This window comes from Penicillium mononematosum (genome assembly GCF_028829835.1).
Source record: "Penicillium mononematosum strain IBT 11891 chromosome Unknown utg000002l:1.0-8112719.0:1.0-8118358.0, whole genome shotgun sequence".
In the NCBI taxonomy this organism is placed as follows: Eukaryota; Fungi; Ascomycota; class Eurotiomycetes; order Eurotiales; family Aspergillaceae; genus Penicillium; species Penicillium mononematosum.
This window is the reverse complement of record NW_026643272.1, coordinates 7,046,720-7,068,479: the sequence shown is the minus strand read 5'-3', so window position 1 is coordinate 7,068,479 and position 21,760 is coordinate 7,046,720. Positions and strand designations below refer to the sequence as shown.

At 51.4% G+C, this 21,760-nt stretch overlaps 7 protein-coding genes across 7 annotated transcripts; 4 read left to right on the top strand and 3 right to left on the bottom strand.

The window, feature by feature from the left end:
* Positions 1-295: 295 nt before the first annotated feature.
* N7519_004467 (thioesterase family protein) lies at positions 296-1,239 on the top strand (the record flags this gene model as incomplete). The annotated part of the gene is made up of 2 exons (XM_057291243.1): positions 296-385; positions 451-1,239. 2 exons carry the CDS (start codon positions 296-298, stop codon positions 1,237-1,239), a joined length of 879 nt encoding a protein of 292 aa, XP_057152445.1.
* A 657-nt stretch (positions 1,240-1,896) lies between these two features.
* On the top strand, positions 1,897-6,993 carry N7519_004466 (uncharacterized protein; the record flags this gene model as incomplete). Its single annotated transcript, XM_057291242.1, has 15 exons — positions 1,897-1,938; positions 1,988-2,519; positions 2,578-2,807; positions 2,856-3,135; positions 3,188-3,421; positions 3,479-4,254; positions 4,326-4,488; positions 4,554-4,916; positions 4,969-5,092; positions 5,152-5,223; positions 5,282-5,332; positions 5,411-6,094; positions 6,152-6,235; positions 6,307-6,687; positions 6,750-6,993. The coding sequence occupies 15 exons, from the start codon at positions 1,897-1,899 to the stop codon at positions 6,991-6,993; spliced, it is 4,260 nt and encodes a 1,419-aa protein (XP_057152444.1).
* A 551-nt stretch (positions 6,994-7,544) lies between these two features.
* Positions 7,545-12,661, bottom strand: N7519_004465 (uncharacterized protein; the record flags this gene model as incomplete). The annotated part of the gene is made up of 7 exons (XM_057291241.1): positions 7,545-8,149; positions 8,210-8,458; positions 8,515-11,456; positions 11,509-11,893; positions 11,949-12,433; positions 12,496-12,522; positions 12,591-12,661. The coding sequence occupies 7 exons, from the start codon at positions 12,659-12,661 to the stop codon at positions 7,545-7,547; spliced, it is 4,764 nt and encodes a 1,587-aa protein (XP_057152443.1).
* Positions 12,662-13,315: 654 nt separating this feature from the next.
* On the top strand, positions 13,316-15,168 carry N7519_004464 (cytochrome P450; the record flags this gene model as incomplete). Its single annotated transcript, XM_057291240.1, has 7 exons — positions 13,316-13,393; positions 13,458-13,608; positions 13,665-13,724; positions 13,786-14,043; positions 14,103-14,297; positions 14,398-14,469; positions 14,534-15,168. 7 exons carry the CDS (start codon positions 13,316-13,318, stop codon positions 15,166-15,168), a joined length of 1,449 nt encoding a protein of 482 aa, XP_057152442.1.
* Positions 15,169-15,622: 454 nt separating this feature from the next.
* N7519_004463 (Branched-chain amino acid aminotransferase II) lies at positions 15,623-16,967 on the bottom strand (the record flags this gene model as incomplete). The annotated part of the gene is made up of 6 exons (XM_057291239.1): positions 15,623-15,874; positions 15,924-15,972; positions 16,026-16,557; positions 16,618-16,758; positions 16,835-16,870; positions 16,934-16,967. 6 exons carry the CDS (start codon positions 16,965-16,967, stop codon positions 15,623-15,625), a joined length of 1,044 nt encoding a protein of 347 aa, XP_057152441.1.
* A 798-nt stretch (positions 16,968-17,765) lies between these two features.
* Positions 17,766-18,552, top strand: N7519_004462 (ankyrin repeat domain-containing protein; the record flags this gene model as incomplete). The annotated part of the gene is made up of 2 exons (XM_057291238.1): positions 17,766-17,972; positions 18,115-18,552. The coding sequence occupies 2 exons, from the start codon at positions 17,766-17,768 to the stop codon at positions 18,550-18,552; spliced, it is 645 nt and encodes a 214-aa protein (XP_057152440.1).
* A 1,106-nt stretch (positions 18,553-19,658) lies between these two features.
* On the bottom strand, positions 19,659-21,071 carry N7519_004461 (Aspartate/glutamate/uridylate kinase; the record flags this gene model as incomplete). Its single annotated transcript, XM_057291237.1, has 1 exon — positions 19,659-21,071. One exon carries the CDS (start codon positions 21,069-21,071, stop codon positions 19,659-19,661), a length of 1,413 nt encoding a protein of 470 aa, XP_057152439.1.
* Between the last annotated feature and the right edge of the window lie 689 nt (positions 21,072-21,760).

Genomic DNA, 21,760 nt, shown 5'->3' with positions numbered 1-21,760 from the left:
GTCTCCATTTTTCAAACTTTTCGTTCCCTAATCCTGAAATTTTATGTACACACCAGACCGTATTATATCATTTCCTCCCCGATCGCCATTCGTAGCCCTGGAAAGCTTAGATTCCGTCGACGTGGCCGGGCACTCTAGGATCACATACATGACCCACCCTTTAAATAAGACCGAATTACTATTTAAACCCATTACGCCCTCTTTTCTCACTTTCTTCATCACTGCTTCTTGATTTTTCTTCCTGCGCTATTCCTGCGCTATCTAGACTAGCCCCTGGTCCTCCCGTGCACTCACCATGATTTCTCTCCCTGCGCTGACTGCGCTTTTCGGCGCAGTAGTTGGATTCTTTCTCTTGGACCCGAAGGCCTTGCCGGGTCTGTGGCATGTTTGTCTCACTGTCATCTTTTACTAACTGGTTCAAACGCTTGTTAACCTCGTTACCTTATGTAGGCCCGAGTTCTCAACATTCTCGTTAAACATCTGGTCTGGCAACGCAATAGCGCTCTCGTCGCGAGCTCATCAACAGTCTCCTCAGCTCCCTCGACCATCTTCCGCCCTCGATACACACGCTCCTACTGCTCCATTGCGGAGCTCGACTTCAACTTGCACAAATCTAACAGCACCTTCTATGCCGATCTCGACGTGAGCCGCATCGAGCTCCTGGTCACCTTGTTCAAAGACGCCATCACCCCGCTCTCTCCGCGCACTACCCTGGCACCCGAGAGTGTGTACAGCCGGCGCAACCGGCGGAGACAGCTCAACGCCGCTCTAGGGGGCGTGGTGTGTCTTTTCCGTCGTGAGATCAAGCCATATCAGCGATACGACCTTGTGACACGCGTACTGGCCTGGGATGATAAATGGATGTATATCGTTAGTTATTTCTTAAAGCCTCGTGGTCGGCATGAGACAGAGAAGATGCAAGATCGGATTCTTGCCTCAGCAGTTTCTCGCTATGTCTTCAAGCAGGGACGACAGACAATGCAGCCAGCGGAGGTATTTCGTAATCTTCGGCTTTTGGCAGACGAGGACACCACAGCCGAGAATGTGGCTGCTACGGTTGCACCAGACCGCCTGCCTTTGCCGTGTCAGGATCTAGTCGATGGCGCAGCTCCTTTTGGGGGCGAGCAGGACCCGTGGACCTGGGCCCATGTCGAGATGGAGCGACAACGTGGCCTGGCTATAGCAAGCTACATGGGCGGCTTCGATGGGCTACAGGAATTGGGGGCGAGCTTACGATGAGAAAGAACTGTGGATACTAGAGGCTGATGCGATCGCGGATGATGTGGCAATGGATGGGCAATCCAGAAAGCAAGTAGATGTCAGACAGCTATAGTGATAAAATCAGATGAGCGTGCACGAACGAGAAGATGTGTCTCACGCATTTCACCGGGTCTTGACAGGCCGTAAGCGCTAATTCTCACCGTGCAGCTCGCGTGCAGCTCGTCGCCGCACGCTAAGGCTGATTCCCTGAACGCCATCGGGATCGGGCCCATTTTCCCCATCTCGCCCATCGTATTGGGGGCTGCCGGAGAGTGTAAGCGCCCCATAACTGTCTAATTTCGGCCTTGATGTTGCACTCCACTGCTGTAGCTGCTTGACTTGAACCGCTGTTTCCCCCCACCCGGCGAAAAAAAAAAGAAACGGTGATCGGGAAGATCGAGCCTTTTGCAGTCCAAGTCGTTTGTGCCAGATTCGCAATGGTGTCACAATGGCTTCGTCCCAGGACGACTATTTGTGCTCTCGACGTCGAGGATCAATTCGGACCTATAGTCAGTGAACTCTGTGCCTCTGGCTTCGACTTCACCTGGTATTTCGAATCTGTCATCTTGGCCTTGCCAGTGACAGTATTCTTTCTCGTCTGGGCATTGCCAAGGATTAATTACCTCCGAAAGGAAAATGTCAAAATCACAGGGGGGTTATTGGGGCATCGTCAAGCTGGTACGTCGCCTCCCGCTCGGTGGAAACACCTTATTGATCGCGCTCGCAGATTGCATATGCCCTCTTGGTGATCATTCAGGCAACTCTCCTCGGTCTATGGGCATCGTCCTTCGGAAAAACAACACGTGCCACGATCGGCACTGCTACTGTTACGCTGGTGGCCTACCTAGTACTCGGAATTCTTTCTCAATATGAACACGCCCGCACCATCAAACCGTCCACGATAAACACCGGCTATCTTTTTCTCTCTTCATTGCTTTCGATTCCGGAATCTCGCACTCTATACTTTGTGGAGTCGAATCGCGTCATTCCCATTCTTTACACAGTCAATCTATGCCTCCGAGCGGTCCTGCTAGTCGTCGAGTCGATTCCTAAAGACTCTGTTCTGAAACGTGCTTATCAAAATCCACCCCCAGAGACTGCTACGGGGGTGCTGGGCTTGAGCCTCTTTACGTGGATCAATCCCCTATTGCTGCTTGGGAGTCGAACAGACTTGACAGTGGCACAGCTGCCTGCACTGGAAGATGCTTTGTGTGCGACGGGTGTTGGACCCAATGGATTGGAGACGCTCTGGAGAAAAGGTAAATATACCTCTGGTAAAGCACTAATAGGTGTAAACTAACCACCACATGCGAATAGGTGCCAACTGGGACCAGCCGCATAGTCTACTCTGGGCGTCCATGCGGTACTACGCCGGGCCGTTCCTGCTTGGGATTCTTCCTCGCGCGTTGCAGATTGGCTTTACATTTGCTCAACCATTCCTGGTAGAGACTACTACTAGCTGGGTGGACTCTGAGGATGGACCTAACACTATGAGACAAGGATATGGCTTGATCGGCGCCTTCGCGCTCACATATATCGGCCTTGCGGTAAGTCCTGACTTGTTTCCGACCGGAATTCGAGACTGATTCAGTCAGATCACCAGTGCGCTCGCTCAGCATCAAGCCTACAGAATGGTGTCTATGATGCGGGCCAGTATGATTGACATGATGTTCCGACACGTCACCATCATGCGCGACAGCGATATAGAATCCAGCGCCCCGGTCACCCTAATGAACGCGGATATTGAGCGGATTTCCAGTGGATTCCGCTATGTACATGACGTCTGGGCGTGTATTGTCGAAATCCCCATTGCTCTTTATCTGCTTTGGCGGCAGCTGGGCATCGCTAGTGTCGCTCCCATTGTCGTCGTCATTGGTAAGTATCTTGCTCTTCTTTTACCATTGTGGCCAATACTGACTTTTCTTAGTTTGTATGTTGATGTGCGTGCTCATATCTTCCCTGGCTGGTCCGCGTCAAAAGGTATGGCTGGAGGCTATCGAGAAGCGCGTTGATATGACCGCTCAGGTGTTAGGATCGATGAAAGGGGTCCGCATGGCCGGTTTGACCGATAAAATCTACAACACCGTCCAATCTATGCGCACTCACGAGGTGCGCATGTCAATTCGGTTTCGCCGATTGCTGATTCTCGTTGTCGCTGTGGGTGAGTCTAATTTGCACAAGATCCCATCCCCACATCTGAGGACTAACAATGGCGCAGCATATAGCAACTACACCGTTACTCCATTGGCCTCCTTCCTGATATACTCCCTGAATGCCCGGGGCCATGACAATGAAACACTGACCCCTGCCCGTGCATTCACCTCGTTGACGCTATTTACACTGTTGGCCACCCCCATCTCCAACCTGGTCGAAGCCGTGACTGGAATTGCAACGGCTGTCGGGTCTATCAAACGCATCAACCTGTTCTTGCAGTCTTCTCCACGGAGCTACAAAGGCCAAGTAAATGAGTTCGAGATTGTGAGCTCTGCAAGCCAGTCCACAATAATAGTGGATGAAAAGAAGGGGGTGGAGTACCCTAGCGTCTCCAGCCGTGAAGGCTTGCCTCGCTATGACCCTCTTCCAGGGCTGGCTGTAGTCGCTCATAACAGAAGCACTGGCTGGGAGGAGGCCAAACCCAATGTCATAGATCAGGCCTCATTTGAGATCCGCCGTGGAACACTCAACACAATCGTTGGCCCGGTCGGTTGTGGCAAGTCAACGTTTGTTCGCATGCTGCTGCACGAAACTCCAATTGCTACCGGAACGCTTCATGTTGAGGCTGGAGCCATCGCCTATTGTACCCAAGTTCCTTGGTTGACTAACCGCAGTATGCAGGAGAATATTTTGGGTGAGTCCATGTTTGATCTAGGTTGGTACAATACTGTGGTGGAGGCATGTGCGCTAGAAGAGGACATCCGGGACCAGCCAAACCAAGACCAAGGCTTGCTGGGATCAGGAGCCGCTACTCTCAGTGGAGGCCAAAAGCAACGAGTGGTAAGTGTTTTGTTGAAAGGGGAATTGGATCAGCCGCGAATCACGGATGATAACCGACATTGCTTGGATAGGCTCTGGCGCGTGCCGTTTACTCGCGTGCAGATACAGTGATCCTTGACGATCCGTTCAGTGGCCTCGATCGTACGACTGAAGATGCCATCTTCAATGCCCTGCTGGCCCCCGGTGGCCTCTTGCGTCGCATGGGCGCCACCATCATCATGACCAGCAACAGCGGTACGTTGGAGATCTACGTCTATTCTTCTAGATATTGCGGACTAACGCTGCACCAACTCTTGCAGTCTCTCGCCTCTCGTTTGCTGATCACGTCATTGCTCTCTCCAAAACAGGCACAATCGTTGAACAAGGCTCGTACAAACAACTGAACGAGCGCTCAGATAGTTATATTCACAGCCTGTCGGCGCCAGAAGGCAGCCGGCAGGCAGCTGTGGGCGACGATATGGAGATCACGGAAGTTGCGGGCCCTAAACTACACCAGCCACTGAGCCTAGCCGCCCTGGACCTCGAGCCACCACCGCCTCAGGACGGACGGCGGACAGGTGACATATCTATCTATTGGTACTACATGAAGATCCTTGGGATATGGCGGTCGCTCATCTTCATCTTCCTCATTTGCTGCTACGTGGTGGGAATTACTTTCCCTTGTATGTGTTTCTCAAATATGGGGTACCACAAGCTCCACGCTAACCGATGTAGCAATTTGGGTTGAGTGGTGGACGGCCGCGAATATGAGGCATCCGAATGGGATGCTTGGTTACTGGCTAGGTGTTTATGGCTGGATTGCCGTCATGGCAGTGTCCACACTTGTCCTGGCTTGCTGGTCCGTCTGGACTCGCCCCTAATAATGGGTACTGGATTTTGAGGCTGACATTTCTTTAGGCATCTGATGTCCAACCTGGTCGCCCGCGCAGCCAAGTCCATGCATGCTCAACTGTTGAAAAGCGTTCTAGAGTATGTGATTGTTCCCCTCCTGTCTGTCTATAATGGTGTCACTGACTTTGCCGAACAGCTCCCCATTATCCTTCTTTCACAGTACTGATGTCGGTCAAACAACCAATCGGTAAGCTAAGCTTTTATATCTGTGCGACACTGAGCACTGAGCCCCGTGTCGATGTAGTCTCCTGCTCACACTTCATAGGTTCAGTCAGGATCTTCAACTCATCGATATGGAACTTCCTCTCGCCGTTCTAAACACTATTCTCACCTTCTTCACCTGTGTCGCTCAGATGGTGGTCATATGCGTTTCAACCAGCTATATCGCAGCTACGGTGCCCGCCTGTCTATTGGCTTTCTATTTCATTCAACGGTTCTATCTCCGCACCTCGCGTCAGATCCGTTATCTCGATATTGAGGCCAAAGCACCTCTGATCTCGCACTTCCTTGATACCCTCAACGGCTTGGTCACCATTCGCACTTTCAAGTGGGAAGCACAGTATCGTAAGCAGAACGCCAAGTTGATCAATGACAGCCAAAAGCCCTTCTACCTGCTTTTCTCCATTCAGCGTTGGCTGGAACTGGTGATTGCGCTATGCGTTGCCGGATTCGCTGTTACTTTGGTAGGCATTGCCGTCGCCACGCGGGGCAGTCTCAGCGCTGGTTATGTCGGTGTGGCCCTACTGAACATCGTCGTCTTCACGGAGAATCTGCAGGGGTTGGTCATGCAATGGACCGTTCTCGAGACCTCGATCGGTGCTGTGTCACGTATTCGCCACTTCCACCGTACGAGCACATCCGAGCACCAGGAGGAAGAAACGATAGACCCCCCGGCTGAATGGCCTGATCGAGGTGTTATTGAATTCAACAACGTGATTGCTTCATATCAGTGAGATTTCTCTTCCTCCCCTTCTACTGATCCCAAGTTGCTGATTTGTGCGTGTAGAAGCTCCTCAAGCCGAGCTCTTGATGATATTTCGCTCTCAATCAGACCCGGCACCAAAGTGGGCATCTGCGGTCGCTCTGGGAGGTATGTTTGCCCGCATTGGAGCTCTTGCTGGTATTCTCCAGATCCAATCTAATCAATTATTTTCTCTCTAGTGGCAAGTCATCACTCATCTCCTCACTGTTCCGCCTCATTGAACTCACGAGCGGCAACATTGTCATTGATGGGCTGGACATCTCTACTATTCGTCGCAACTCGCTCCGCGCCCAGCTAAACTGCATTTCTCAGGAGCCGTTCTTACTGCCCACCTGCTCTGTCCGACTCAATATTGACCCAGGAAGTGGCCTCGATGACGAGGTCCTGATTAATGCGCTCCAAAAGGTCAAACTCTGGGATGTGATTGAGGGGCTCGGTGGCCTGGACGCCATTATCACAGCACAAACCTTCTCGCCCGGTCAGAAACAACTCCTGTGTTTCGCATCCGCCATGGTTCGGCCGGAGGGCAAGATTCTGATTCTCGACGAAGCGACTAGCAGGTATGTCATTTAAATTTCTCTTTGACAGTGCCTTCTCCAGAGGCTGACCACACTAAACACAGTATCGATTCTAAAACCGATGAGATTATGCAATCACTCATCCGATCAGAATTCGCTTCGAACACCATCATTGCCATCGCGCATCGCTTGGAGACGATCGTTGACTTTGATGAAGTCATTGTCATGGAGTCCGGACGTATCAAGGAGCATGGCCCGCCGGGAGTGCTGTTGGAGGAGAAAGGTGCTTTCGCCGAGCTTTACTGGGACACGGGGCGGAGTTCCAATCGGACGCCCATGGCCTTTTGAACATCTTGTACCTATCTTGTTCTTTTTACATACCTTTCGTTTTTTTTTTTCCTTCTCTCTGTTCTTTACAAAGGGTATACTTGAGGTCTATTTCACAAACCAAATCAGGCTCTCGGTACCTAGGTACCCTGTCGGAGCTTATCAAAGGTTCAAACCTTCCCCATTGGGACAATATGTAACGTGTTAATGCTTGCCGTCATGGGAACGGAATACTACTAATCCTATCCTTTATATTCCTTTCTCGTACGCTCAGGGGTGAAAACCAGCAGGGGAAGGCACCCGCCCGGAGACGCTAGCAGCGCGCGACTTGAGCGAGTTTAAATCCGCATTCTTGATCCACTATTCAAGGCACAAGTTTACGCCTGAGAGCATCAACGCCACAACAGACACGATGAGCTAGCTATGCATTCATTTCAGGTTCTAACCATGGAAAGACCTTCAAACATATTCATCAACGGTGGTCAAATTGAATTGCTATATTGACTACAAGAAGTATTTGCAAGTACCGTCACAGTGTCAGGCAAGGTGAAGTTTGAGAAACGCGTCAAAATTCAAAAGGAATACTGGAGAGTCGCCCCGGAACTTGCAATCGCTCTGGCCGTGGGATCCAACAGCACCGAGTTTTGCTGTTCTGGCGTATATGGCGCTTCGGTCTTAGGCACAAACATGGTATTCGCCACCATTCCACGGTGGAAGAAACGGAATGCCTTGCGGTGACGTGTCTGGCGTCTCCCACGATACTGTTTGAACTCGGCCTGCTCCAGCATAGCATACAAATAGCGTGGATGGACCACGATGGCCTGCGCCCCTTTCTGTCCGAAGCCAAAGGAGGTGAGGGAGAAAGCCTTCAGCCCGGACGTTGTGATGCTACGGTTGGGGTAGACGATATAGTCGTTCTTCTCGAGGTGGCCGTCCACGCTGTCGAGATTGCGGTTACCTGGGATAATGCCGCTGTTGAGCGCTTGCAGGCCACCGTTCAGCATCCATGCTCCGGCGGCACCCTTGGGGTGACCTGTGAGATATTTCTGTGAGATGGCGAAGAGTGGATTGCCTGGTGTGCGACCGAGATGTTTCATCTGGGCTTCGAGAACAGCAGGCTCATTTTTATCGTTCATCACTGTACTGGTACCGTGTAGAGTGACAAAGTCCAGGTCATCTAATTCAGCATGCTAGTCAGATTGAATGAAGCGAAAGGGGGGGAGGGAACAAGACGCACCAATGCCGAGACCAAAGACTGCCAGAGCCCCACGAATGGGCGAGATCGAAGTCTGACTTTTCCAAAAGTCATTGCCAAATGTGTCCAGGGCTTCCTTGCGCTGGCGATCGGCCTCTTGCTCGACAAAGCGGAGGTGGTGCTCACGCGCTTCGCTGTCTTCAAGATCTCCCATGGTCTCTACCTCTAAGTTGACTGACTCCTGAATCTGGACGAAACGCGCCGCCAGACGACGCTTGCGGTATCGCACATCTAACAGGGGCGAGGGAAGCGGTTTGTTGGCTGTTCGCGTGCATTGGTCAGAATACCCTGCCCGGGCGCGGGCACTGAGCGCCCAGTCTTGTCACTGGCGGTGCCGACCCAAGCAATAATACCTTGGATGGGCAGGCCAAGGTCTAACGCCAACCGTGCAGAAGTGATGACCTCAATTCCACTTCCTTGTGATTCGACGAACCCGCTGCGGCTCTCCGCCGAGGGTCGCGACATCTCTTGGGGAAGTCGGCCCTTTGTTGCTTCAGCAGCCGCATCTGTGGTCGCTTTCATATTGGCAAATTCTTCTGCCACAGCCTGGTTCATATCGTCATATCCTCCGACCAGGCAGATCTTGGCCCGTCCGGTCGCGATCGTCTCATACCCGGTTTCTAACGATTCGACCGATGTGGCACAAGCACCGACCGCCGTCCGGATGGGCCCAGAGGAGGATATGAGTAGCATGTTCACCCACGCGGCAGTAGTGTTAATAAAGGTCTCCTGGAGGATATCCTTCTGCACGTCTTTATCCATGTATCGATCCTTGAACAACTTCTTCAGGGAATGAACACCCCCCAAACCTGAACCAATACAGTTACCGAATTCCGAAACATGAATATACTGGTACAGCTCATAGGGGTCGGTGATTCCGGACGCGATCAACGCTTCTATCGTGCTCACCAAGGTGAAGAGGGTTCCACGGTCCACCTGGGCAACAATGTCGTCAGGAATGCCGTAGGTGCGTGCATCCCAACCGGTAGGGACCTGTCCTGCCACAGCATGGTCATAATTCAAGGCTTTGGGGATCATCAGGACAGCCCCCTTCTTCAAGTTGACCACGCAACGCTCTCCGAGCGACAGGACATCAACATGTTTCTCGCCATGCTCGTTGACAAGTTGCTGCGCCACTTCAGGGGAAACCTCGAATTCCGGTAGGTCTTCCTCAAGAAGGATTTCTTGAAGCAATTGCCTTTTTCCAGCTGTCTCCTGTGCATCTAGTGTGGCCTCCACCAGACGGATCCCCGTATGGGCAAGAATATACTCTTCATAGCGAACCTTGATGTCGAGGTCTTGGACAGCCTTCTTGGTCTTCGCGTCCACCCATCCGGTATACTGTTGGCCGTCTAGGAGTCCATTGTAATGCGTGACCAAGCCCATCATCCAAGCCATCTCAATGCACCCTTCGAGTGACAGGCGCCCAGTAGCCTCCATCTGCCACCGAGTACGGGAGTTACCGAATGGTCCTATCTCGGAGAATCCAGTCACCACCACGACGCGATCCAGGTTCGCCATTCCAAGTAGTCTTTCCCGCAAGGGTTGGACTTCAACATCCTCATCAGGTAATGGCGGGAATGTGAACGGGATATTTGCCAGGCGAGGCCGAGCAACCTCTTTGTCTTTTGCCTGGAGACCCAAAATCGTGAGCTTCTCTTCAGCTTCCTTTTCCCGAGCCAGGTTGGCACGAAGAGTACTTTGATCGAAGATATCGCGGCGGACCTTATCCAGCGTGGCTCGAAGATTTGGGATGGCGTTCAGCCCTCCCGTGAGATCGGCATACAATGGCTGGACGTTGCATTCGCTGGCCAACTTGCGAGTCAGCAGCACCAGAATATATGCTGCCATCTCCGCTGTCGAGAAGGTTTGCACGCCATGAAGTTCGATGCCAGCGGCAACGATATTATTATCCGCCATGAGCCCCGTACCACGAGTCCATCCAATAACCGCACCGCAGATGGATAAATACGCAGACCAGCTCTCCGAGTGCCACTTTTCAAACAGTGATTCAAGCGCAAGCTTGGACTCGCCGTACAAGCCATCGTTACCAAAGGCACCGTGGTTCGGAGAAAGTGGCAGAATGACTTGGGTGGGTCGCGTGCGATACCCGCGGGCCTGCTTTTGTTTCTTGATGGCGCCCAGCAAACGTAATGTGTTGGTAAGCATGATGCGGTGGGCAAGCTCCGAGCGCGAATCAATTTGGTCAATCTCTCGTCCAGACTCTGTAATTGCCGCGAAGGGGATCACATGGTCCAGGTCCCAACCTAGCCCGGTATCTGCGAAAATGTGCTCTACAATGCCGTCAAGATCTTGTTGACTGCCTTGGTTGAAGGGAGCGACGATGAGCTCGGAGCCCCGGGCGCCATGCTCGACGTAGAGGTTCTGGTAGTAGCGGGTGGTAGACGATGAATAGCTGCTGGTAGTGATGATCACTTTGGCACCACCACTCAAAAGACCTTTCAGGACCTCGGCATTTATCGACCCTGCGCTGACTCCTGTCATCAGCACATTTTTGTTGACAAAAGTCACTCCTTCACTCCAAGAGGTTTGCACCTCCTCGCGGTACAATGTAGTCATCGGCTGGTTGATATGCCAGGATGACTGACCACGAGTCTTGATTGTGATCGATGCAACAACCGGAGATTCGCCACGAGCGACTTCGGAATACTTGATATTGCCCTTCTCGTCAATATCGGTGCTGGGGCCTTTGATGAGAGCATCGTAACTGGCAGCCAGAGGCTCAAACCGAGGGATGCGAGTTTTCTCACATCGATCCAACAGGCGGTGCACGGCCGCTTTGGCTTCAGGAAACCGAGGTCCCCAGGCCAAAGATTCGTTGCCGGCGAGATAATTCAGCATGCGCACTAAGCGGGGACTAGATCGATTCGCAATGGCGTTGCTATATTTGGCATAGTCCGCATCTGAGAAGTCACCACGCAGGATTCGATGAAAGAGGTCGAGGGCGTCTTGTAAGACCCAGTTCCAGCTCGAATGGAAGCGTCGAAGCTTGGAGGCTGCCCAGAGAGGACGGATACCGGAAAGGAAGAAATCCCCCACCTCCGCCGTGATGCCGTCCAATTGGTGCTGCAGCTCGGCCGTTGCTAGTTGTGCTTTGAACGCCTCGTGGGCATCTTGCCTCAGGTCCTTTCCTAGGAGCCGTGCATACAGTTCCATTAAGGACTTCTTGAGCTTGGTCTGGTCCTTCACCACGGAGTCGAGGGCTGCACTGTCCACTGGGGTTGTGACTGTTACCGCAGTCGCCGCAGTTTGGGGTGAACCCCAAGAGGTTCAGCCCGTGATCAGTGCCATATTGCTGCACAATTGTATCAAAGAACGAGTGTGTCTGTTTTTGGTCCGTCAACCTCGATGAGATTTGCGCTGTGCTTGCTCGCAGAAAGATTGCATCTTGACGACCTGGGCCCAGACCCCATCGGGACTTCAAATAATCACGAACATCCCCACTGGAAACGCCCGCGGGAAGCTTCTGCGCGAAGACCTTGGACAAGAGACCAGTTGAAACTTTGCGCAACTGCCCCGAGAAAGAGGGCGCGGATTGTAGCAGGTTTGCCAACTCATCGAGAGCCATATCCTCTGGCTTTTCGGGGAGCGAGCCGAACTCGGCATCGAGGTCCCCGACAATCTCATTCTCCATTGTTGATCGACCTGCATTACGATTAGTATCATCAATTGGGTCTTTCTAACCGAGCAAGTCACATACCATTGGCTAGAGCCTTGATTGTTTTCATTGTTTCCAGTTCACCGTGACTCTTTCGTAGCTTTCCGGCAACGATAGCAACTAGGATCTCTTTTGCATCAATTTGAGCGTCCGGGATCGGGGCAGCATTGGCGATCTGCGTTGAGGCGGTGACGTTCAGTTGAGCTTCAGAAGACTCCGCCGTTTGGAGACCTTTCACAGTAACTTGGGCAGTTGTGGCCGCTTCGGTCACAGTTGACTTGGTGGGTGTTTCGATCTTCTTCGTTTTTTCTGGGGTTGCCACTGTACCTGCCTCTAACAAATACTGAATCTCTTGTGCATTCTGCGCATAAGAAAGAAACCGTCGAGTGATGTTGCGAGCAGCATCTTGGGATTTGAGGTGTCGAGCGACAGTGTTCTTGAGCATGCTGGTGAGGACATCGGCGGGTCCGATTTCGACGAAGCGCTCAACATTATGCTCTTTGAGGAGGACATCTTGCGTGGTGATCCTATTCAATGTTAACAAACCCCAGGGTCATTCTTCGTTGCTTTCTCGATAACTGCGGCTTACCATTGGACCGGGGACGCAAATTGATGTCTATCGTATGCAGTCCTGCTGTCAGCGACATTATACTATGATGAGATACCTCGAGGACTATCACTCACGCCAGCAACTCAACCAAGAGCAGATATGCTAGTTGTTGCCCAACCTGGGGCTGCATTGTTATCTGCGACATTGCTCAGGAATCGCACTGTCGTCTACGTTCATTTCTTGTGAAACAGATGCGCAGAGAATCCACTATTTAGGTCTATCTACATATTTCCCGGCTACAAGCTCTTGCTATGAGTTTTGGGCCCTTCTTTGCAATGCCCCGTCGGGTTTAGCTATTACCGGCAACAGCTCAGGGCCTACCATGTGGTCAGCCACCCGGACCCTCAAGCCATGTGCTCAGAACACCATCCAACATCATCATGCAAAGCCGTTCGCATCTTTTGGCCCCATACTAGTAACGGATATGACACTAGCTGCTCACAGTGCATGATGATGCTACATCACTTAGCGCCAAATAATTAGGGCTTACATGGGTGGAGACAGGGCTGAATCTGTGCTTATCCTGGTTCTCGATCAGGTACCGTCAGCAAACACAACGGACTAGTTCAAAGGGCATCGGAGAATTAAGGGCTAAGTCGAGGCTGAAAAGGTCCTAAAAGTTTCTGGCATAGTATCCAAAGTCGTATGGTGTGGCTTAATCACTCCAGAGCATTCAGCCACTCTCTATCGTAGTAATTTTGTTATAGTCAGCGCCCTGGTCCAGCGGGATCTCAGACGTGTTCTATACTCGCAGATTGTAGACATATTTCCAGAGCCTGGTAATCATTCATTGTTTGCGATGATCGCAGTCGAACGACTGAGGGAAGCGCCTCTCGTGGTTTTGGTCAAGGCTGTTCCTCTTGCCCTTGTAGCTTATGTGAGCTCCTTCCATTATCGTCTTTAGCAGACATGTGTGTTCTGACTATTCTTACTTTCTGAAGGGACTTGCTATCATCGTCTACCGCATATGGTTCCATCCTCTTGCCAAATTCCCCGGGCCTGTCTTGGCCAAAGTCACAAACCTCTATGGCGGATACTATGCATGGAGAGGAGATCTGCATCTTGATATGATGCGTTGTCACGAGAAATACGGTTCGAAGCAATCCTCTTATGCTGTGGTGCTTTCATGCTGACCTGCTGCGTGGTAGGCGATATTGTTCGATACGCACCCAATCGCGTCCTGTTCAATAGCAACACCGGCTTGAAAGGTAAATGATCCATCGATACATCACTTCATGAACCTTTTGCTGAGCGTCCGCTATGTTGCAGAGATCTATGCATTCACCAAGCAAGTTCAGAAGTCGGCCGCCTACGGGGCCATGGTTCATCGGGCTCCCAATACTCTTACCCTGATTGACAAGAAGCAACACGGTCGCAAACGCCGTACCATCGCCCAGGGATTTGGAGACAATGCTCTCCGTGGGTTTGAGGATACTATCATGGGCCTAGTGCGCACATTTTGTGACTCGCTGGTCCAAAACACTTCGGCAGGCGAATGGTCTTCTCCGCAGAACATGGCCAAGTGGTGTATGTCGTCTTTGTTCGTCAAATTTCATGGTCGGATACAGCGGACTAATTACCATTAGCAAACTACCTGACTTTCGATATCATGTCTAGCGTGATTTTTGGTGAGAGCTTCAATCTCATCGGCAGTCCTGAAAATCGACATATTGTCCAATCCATTGAAGACTCCAATGTGCGGACAGGAGTTCTCCTTCAAGCAGGCGAGTTGTCCACTCGCCGCCTTGACCGCAAACTCTTCCCCGAGGCCATCGCTGGCCGTAACATTTTCATTCGCTTCGTTAACCAGCTGCTAAAGAAGCGAATGTCAGTCAAACCCCCTGAAGCGTAATGACGTTTTCTCGTTCTTGCTCGATGCAGTGGATCCGGAGACAAAACAGGGCTTTACCCCAGCTGAGATTGGAGCGGAGAGCACTACTATGATTGTGGCGGGTATGTAGCTCCCCTGAACGTTCCTATGCTACTCTGGTCATACACTAATATTGCGCACACACAGGATCCGATACCACTTCCACGGCTATTGCATCAATCTTCTTCTACCTCTGCCGCTACCCTGATATCTACGAGAGAGTCAAGACCGAGGTTCGCGCTGTGTTCCCTGATCCCAATGACGTCAGCCTCGGAGCTGGCCTCACCGAATGTGTATTTCTTCGTGCATGTATTGATGAGACTCTACGTATGTCTCCTCCGGCCAGCAGCTCATTGTGGCGCGAGGTGATCCAGGACGGTGTCATGATTGACGGGCATGTAATTCCTCGCGGCTATGATGTTGGTACTTGCATTTATGCTGTCCATCATAATGCCGAGTACTATCCGCAGCCGTTCGAGTATCGTCCTGATCGTTGGCTCGACGAGCCCGATAAGGTCCAGCTTGCTCGTTCCGCATTTACACCCTTCTCAATTGGGCCCCGAAGTTGCTTGGGCAAAGGATTGGCCCTGACTGAGTTGTCTTTGACCATGGCTTATCTGTTGTCCAAGTATGATTTCCGTCCTGCACCGGGCACCGAACATGTGGGCGGCGGTTCGGCTTCTCAGGGGCCCGGACGAAGCCGTGAGGGGGAGTATCAACTTCATGATCATGTCACGGCGGCAAAGAATGGGCCAATTGTGCAGCTCCGCTTACGCCAGTAAGCAAGAAGGGTTGTTAGACAGAAGAATGAGGATTTTAAAGATAATATGGCGCTATCGAATGAATTGAATGATATCGTGTTTGCACAGAGCCTTTGTACGTTTACTTTGCCATTCTCCCAGTCTTACAGGTGAAACTTGTTATGCGGTCTGATGTCTTTGTATTAGACAACTGTTATTGAATTTATGCGTAGTCTCCCAGGCCCTTACCTCGTTGTCACCTAACCTGATTTCCAAGGTTGTAAGTCCAAAATACGTTACACCGTCTAGGAATAAAGCACTAAGAAATATCCCAAATGTTGTTTCTATTGTGAAGACTTTCTTTACTGGGACATTTGGAAAGAACATTCCGGAAAATTCCCACATCTTGACACTTGAGCTCTTTCGCTTGAGAACGCGGACAGTTTCAACTCAGTGGTCCTGAGTTTCTCATGACATGTAATTGACGTTCTCTTATTCACTCTTGCACAACTCCATCAAGCACTTGCTTCACCTCATGACACCATTCCAGGCTATCCTCTCTATCACCGCGCTGAAGACTCGTCAACTCTGCATATAGCTTTTGACAGACTGGGCCAGCAGCGCTCTCAGTTGTGTAAACAAAGTAGTCCCCGCGCGACTGGTGCGTGATCGAGCGAATAGGAACCAAGCAAGCGGCAGTTCCCACGGCCATCACCTCACTGAAGGTCGACAATTCCTCGTATTTGACCTGGTCATCATTAGCCAGCCATCCGGTAAGATGGAAAACCAAAACTCACCGTGCGATGCTCGACTTGATAATCCAACCCTTTTCCAATCGCCATCAAACTATCCGAGGTCACGCTGTTGATGATATTATCACTCTTCGGCACGACCAAGACCACTTGCTCCGCTCCCCTTCCTGTTGCATGATCTTGACGCCCATGAACCCCGAGGTTGAGAACTCATCAATGTCCTCCCCGGTTTTGCTATCCAGATGCAACGTCATCGGGAATCCCGCTTTCATCGCGTGTTTCGACCACTTCATCACGGGCGCGTAATTACCTCCGATCTTAGCATGTCCGGTCCCCTTTGGAGCTGCCCGATCAAACTCTTCCAACGTCACCGCCGGCAGCGGTGCCGTTCCATGGTAACTGCTGAATGGCTGGACATAAACACACAACGTGTACTCAGCCGGTGGCGTGAGGGCCAAGTGCCCGCTGGACCCGAACAGCACAGGCCTGATGTACAGGGCTGCACCACTCTCATAGGGGGGAACCCACTCGGCATTGTACACGACGGCTGCATTGACGGCAGCAATAAAATGGTCAATAGGCACGGGTGGAATGGATACCACATCTGCCGAGTGCTGCATACGCGCGGCATGGAAGGCTGGGCGGAAGATTTGGATCTTGCCGCTCTGGGTGCGGTAGGCTAATTGGGTTTGTTAGGATGTTTGGACTGATTGTTGTGAACTTGATGTCCCATAAGTACCTTTTAGACCCTCGTACACCTGTTGGCCATAGTTCAGGGCGGTTGAGAGCCCATGCACTCGTAGATAGGGATCCTCGATGAATTTGGGCGCTGTCCACTTGCTCTCTTCGACCGAATAGGTTGATTCGATGTGGCCATTGACTAGGAAGGTAATAATCGATTAGCTTCATTTTGAAGAAATTATAGCAAGGTGAATAATCTTTGGAGAGGCACTCACCCATATCGGTCACAGCCAGACCTAATTTGGTCCATTCTACATTGTGTTAATGCCTTTACTGAAATTACTCGATGTGCATATTTAACCACTGTTACTGACCAACGTCGGGCGCAGGGGCTGTCGGGAAAGTCATCCTAGCAATTAGAAGCCAATATCGTCCAATTTGAAAGATTGGTGAAGAGACGGGTACAGATGGAGTGAATTATTTCAAGGGTCCCAGCCGTTAGGTATCAGACTCTTCAGCCAATTTTAGGAGGTATTCTGCCAATAATTCCATTATTAAGTTAGGGCTTACTTCCACTCGTTCTTGTCAGCAACGCAGCCACACGGTCCTTGCCTGACATTGCATATGAACAGCCGCTACTGCAAGGTCACTCTTCTGATGTTCAGTAGATGCAGCACTATGCAGCATCAGCACAATAGGCTCGGGTAAAATTCTCCGAGTCTGAGATGAGGATTGGAATAGGTTTGTTGGCAAGCCAACCGTCGCTACATCTTCCCACTGCGCCTTCAATCTCGCCCTCGCCCCCAACCTTTGGGGGCGGTAACTTCCCACTGCTCAGCTGGACTCGCTTTGGGTGACTCAAATGGTGAAAGTTATACATGGTAGTTGCGTAGAAATACTTTTTTTTGCCGTTCAATTCAATACTCTACACACAGGTTAAATAGTAAGTCCAGTGTCCCTGGCGGCAATAGTAGTCGTCCGTGGACGAGAGCGGCATCATCGGAATCAGACATTCTCTCCCTATCCTTCACTTTCTCATTCCCTCTTCACAATACACAAGATATCAGCTTCAGTCATGCACGCAGACCACGGCTCGTCCAATGCACACAGTCTGATTCTGCCTGTGATCAGATTCGACCCCCTGCTTATTTGCTCATGACTGAAACAGATAGAACTTGGTGGCCGAAACCTTCTAAAACCGAGGCTATGCACGAGTTTCGCGGCAGCCTGATGCAAGCCGAAATCGAGTCTATTTGGCCCTATCCTCATACAAAGTGGCACCGTGACAACCTGGCCGGCTCAGCAGGCTGGGCAGCTATCACTGATGATCCTATGTCCGAGTCGGAGTTATACATAGCCCTGTCCGGTGCTCCGCAAGACGATATTCCCTTCTACTCCGAAACTTTCTCCATTGTATGTCACCTGCTTTTTGGCTTTTTTTTGGCCCTTGCTCTTGCTCTTTTGCTCTTCAAGAAGTGGCCTATCCTTCCCTCTTTTGACTTGTACTTTGCTCCGTGACGCCGACGAAGTGACTTTATCGATTAACTCTTTACAGGACGAATGCCCCATGCCCGCTCAATCTGACCCGGCACTCCTTTCATCTCTCCCTCCCACCCCACCATCCAGTCAAGTCAATCCTCCCACAGCAGTTTCACAGCCACAACCACACCGTCTCAGTCCCATGTCCAAAAAGCCAGATCGTAGTTCACCCTGCTGTTCTGCTCATGAGCGCATGCTTCATCAACAGCTCTCACGCGGCGCCAGTATCAATATTCAGAACGCCAGCGGCCAGACCCCGCTGCATATCGCTGCTCAACAAGGCAGCCTTGGCACTGTACGGCTCTTACTCGCCTCGAATATGATCGACGTGAACGTTCAGGACCGATGCGGAGCCACTGCATTGCATCTGGCGAGTGAGAACGGGCATGTTGCGGTAGTGAGCTTGTTAGTGGCACATAATGCCCGATTGGATGTAAGGGCAACAAGCGTGTGATGAGTGGATATTCTTATCAGGCCCTTTGGTTGGGCAACGCCCTGGACCATCTTGTTGATCGTCGGGATTGCCTGTTTGGTTTGAAATGATGGATGCTAGGGAACAAAAAATGTACTTAGTAGGTATAGCTAAGAAATATAGATACAGCCTTCATGTTTAGCTATTAGTGCCCAGATGAAAATAAAACCCCAGGCTTCCAAGTCCACGGGTTGAGAGGAGTCCGGGCCGTCGCAGAGAGGTAAAACAAAGATTCAAAGTTTCTCCCCAACCTGAACTTCCACCACCTTTCCATCCAATCAATTTCGATGTCATAAATGTGCTGTTGTTTGAAAAACATCAATATGAAATTAGATAATGCTAGAGCTTACCTCGGTGGACGACCTCATGTAGGTAGTCAGAACAGTCTTATCCTAACCTTGGAACTTGAAGTAGACAACGGGGCTCGGGACCTCGGGGTCGGCCCGAAACGGGAAGCTTGGAACCTTGAAAACGGGCCATTTCAACGCATTTATCTTACTCAAATTGCCATTGACCTTGAAAATTGATATAATTAGATATGTAGGTAGTTTCCCGGATTTGCATCTTATCCATAAGGTACTCGCTTAGATATCCTACCATCTCGTGGCTATTGCGTTGTTGCCAGTGGCTACAACAGCGATTGGGGGGTCTCTGGATATATATTATCGGCGCCGTGAGTTGTCCAGGTGCATCTGTAACTGCACCATCTACAAGTATTAAAGCACTTGATAATTCAGATTTACGCATTGATTGATAAATGACGCTTGTTCTGCACCTTCTCCTAAGCAAAAGTAACTCGTGCGCAGTTGAAAAAAAAAAAAAGGTTGAGGTGTTGAGCTGAGCATGCCTAAAAGGCGGTGCACTATAGCAGAAAAGTATGGCAACGCGACAGTTTGTTTCCCAACACCAGTTTATCACACACGCGTTCTTGCTTAGATGCTACTTATCTACGTGTCTCGTTCACCAAAACCATTATCAAGTATTATCAGTAAGCTGAGCTTGCACATATCTCTATATCAACCTCGATCCTCTAAGCCATCATGAAATAAAAAAGTCCAGGTTGAACAGCCCAGCCGCCTTCTACACGGTCAAGTGACGGGCCCGTACCACATGTAAATCTTTTCCTCCAGCTGTCGCTTAATACGCCCGGAGGATCGAGTGAGCCACCACGATAGACTGGGATCGGTCTCCGCCAGGGAGCCCCAGAGCGAAATGTGGTCCTCCCGAATGCGGTCCCAGAATCGCTCAGCCACGCCATTATGCCAATCCAAGTGGGAGATGGAAAACAAGGCGAGCTCTGATATGTTTCCGATGATACTGTCCTGTTCGACGGATGTGGCCATGGAGCGTGGAGCATATGCCTCCGCATCACCCGATGGCAGCGATGGAGCAAATTGCCATGGGAACGATGCTTGCGTGAAAGTGAGCGCGAGGTTATTGACTGTCTGTTCTGGTGCTGGCGAGATCGGGTCGTGGTCAAAGTAAGCGATGAAGTCTCTGGTCTCAAGCTGCGTTAGGAGTGCATCGACGTCAATGGCCCCATTGGAGATGACGTGACGCTGAAGGGCGGTGCGAAGGGCCTCTCGTGAAGGAAAATCCTGGAGAGAGGTGGCAGACTGGACGATCCGTGGATTACGCAGTACCGTCCAGAGTGCGGGATCAGGAAAGATGGTGCTGCGCAAGGCCGTGGCCTCCCCCAGCATGATACTGGCATGAGGCCTGAGTTCGCGCGCTAGATCCTGCATCGCGGGAGAAGTAGCGATGAGTGCCGACAAGGAGGAGGGAGAGGCGTCGCGAACGAGGAAAATACTACGCAACGGTTGCAGTACTCGCGCCAATTGCGCAACGGCATCATGGGTGTCCAGCGCATACGTGCGAGACTCTGCAGATGAAGTGCCCAATGCTGCCACGACCGGTATATAGCCATTATGGATAGCGGACTTGATTCCCTGGGTGGCAATATCTGTTACATGGCCCTGATGGTAGGACATCGTGCCGTCAGATTCAGAGGTGGCCGTAAATATACCAGAGGAGATGGGCCGTGTCTCGACATCCTGCTGCTCCAGGAGCGCGCTGAGCTGGTAGTTCGTCGCGCGGATGCGACATAGTCGATTCGGCTGATCGTTGGGCCCCTCCACTCTCGATATGGACGGAAGATCCAGGTCTAACTCACCATGTACGACAACAGGAAACAGACCGACTCTGCGTAGGAATGCTAGTGAGTCGGCAAGCTGTTCGAGCTGCTCGCGCACGGCGGTTCGCGGCGGAGAGAGTGAGTTCGGCCCGAGAGCGATTACGGCCAGAGATTCGCCCTGCGAAGGGTGAAACTGGCCGAGATACTGCTGTATGTGCTGTGTGGAGTCAATGAGACGTAGCAGTTGGGTTATTATCCCACGATTGGTATGCATGCAGAACCGCTGCCCTCTCGAAGACTGGACAGAGAGATAGCCCCAGCTAGCGCGAGTGGGGAGCCCGCAACGACCCAGCAATGGGGCCAGCATAGTGGAACAATTACCTCGACACCAATGGCCAAGGTAAGCTGGCCGATTGCAGATAAGCTAGGGGCTGGGTGGCCAGAGGATTCGTCGAGCTGGGCTTATACTAGTCGGGTGCTGGTAATGGCAGTTGTGCTCGCCTCGGGTTTTGCGCACTCTGCACGATTGTCATCACGAAATGTGGCGCATCTTGCTTTCCCTTGACCCCCGGCCTGACCGTGACAGCAAACCCACAAAGAGGGTAAGCAGGGAATGGCAGATCTACCCATGCCCGTGCATGCTGCACGGTGAGCTAAGCACGGTCGTGCTCCACCCAACTACTGCACGATCAGCCGCTAGGTGAGACGTCAGAATTTAGTCGAAAATTAGCGTCGACCTAACCGTATCTGTGACCTTGTACCTCACCATACAGCTTTTCCGCCCCTTGCAGCGCCGAGAGCCAGAAACGTGGTGGCCATGTGGCCCCTTGGTCTAGCCCTAAGCGGCTACAGATTGTATGACTAGTGTATTACTGATGCCAAGCGAGACTCCGGATGAGCGAAAGGCATTGTCCGATTCAGGCAAGCCTCCTCTAGTGATCGCCGGGTTGATAGCCCCCACACAAGAAAGTATGCGATCGCGAATGCCAAAAGTCGTGGGCATATCGCGAAGTAGTAATCTGTTCAAGAGCTAGCATCTCCCAGACTTTCTGACTG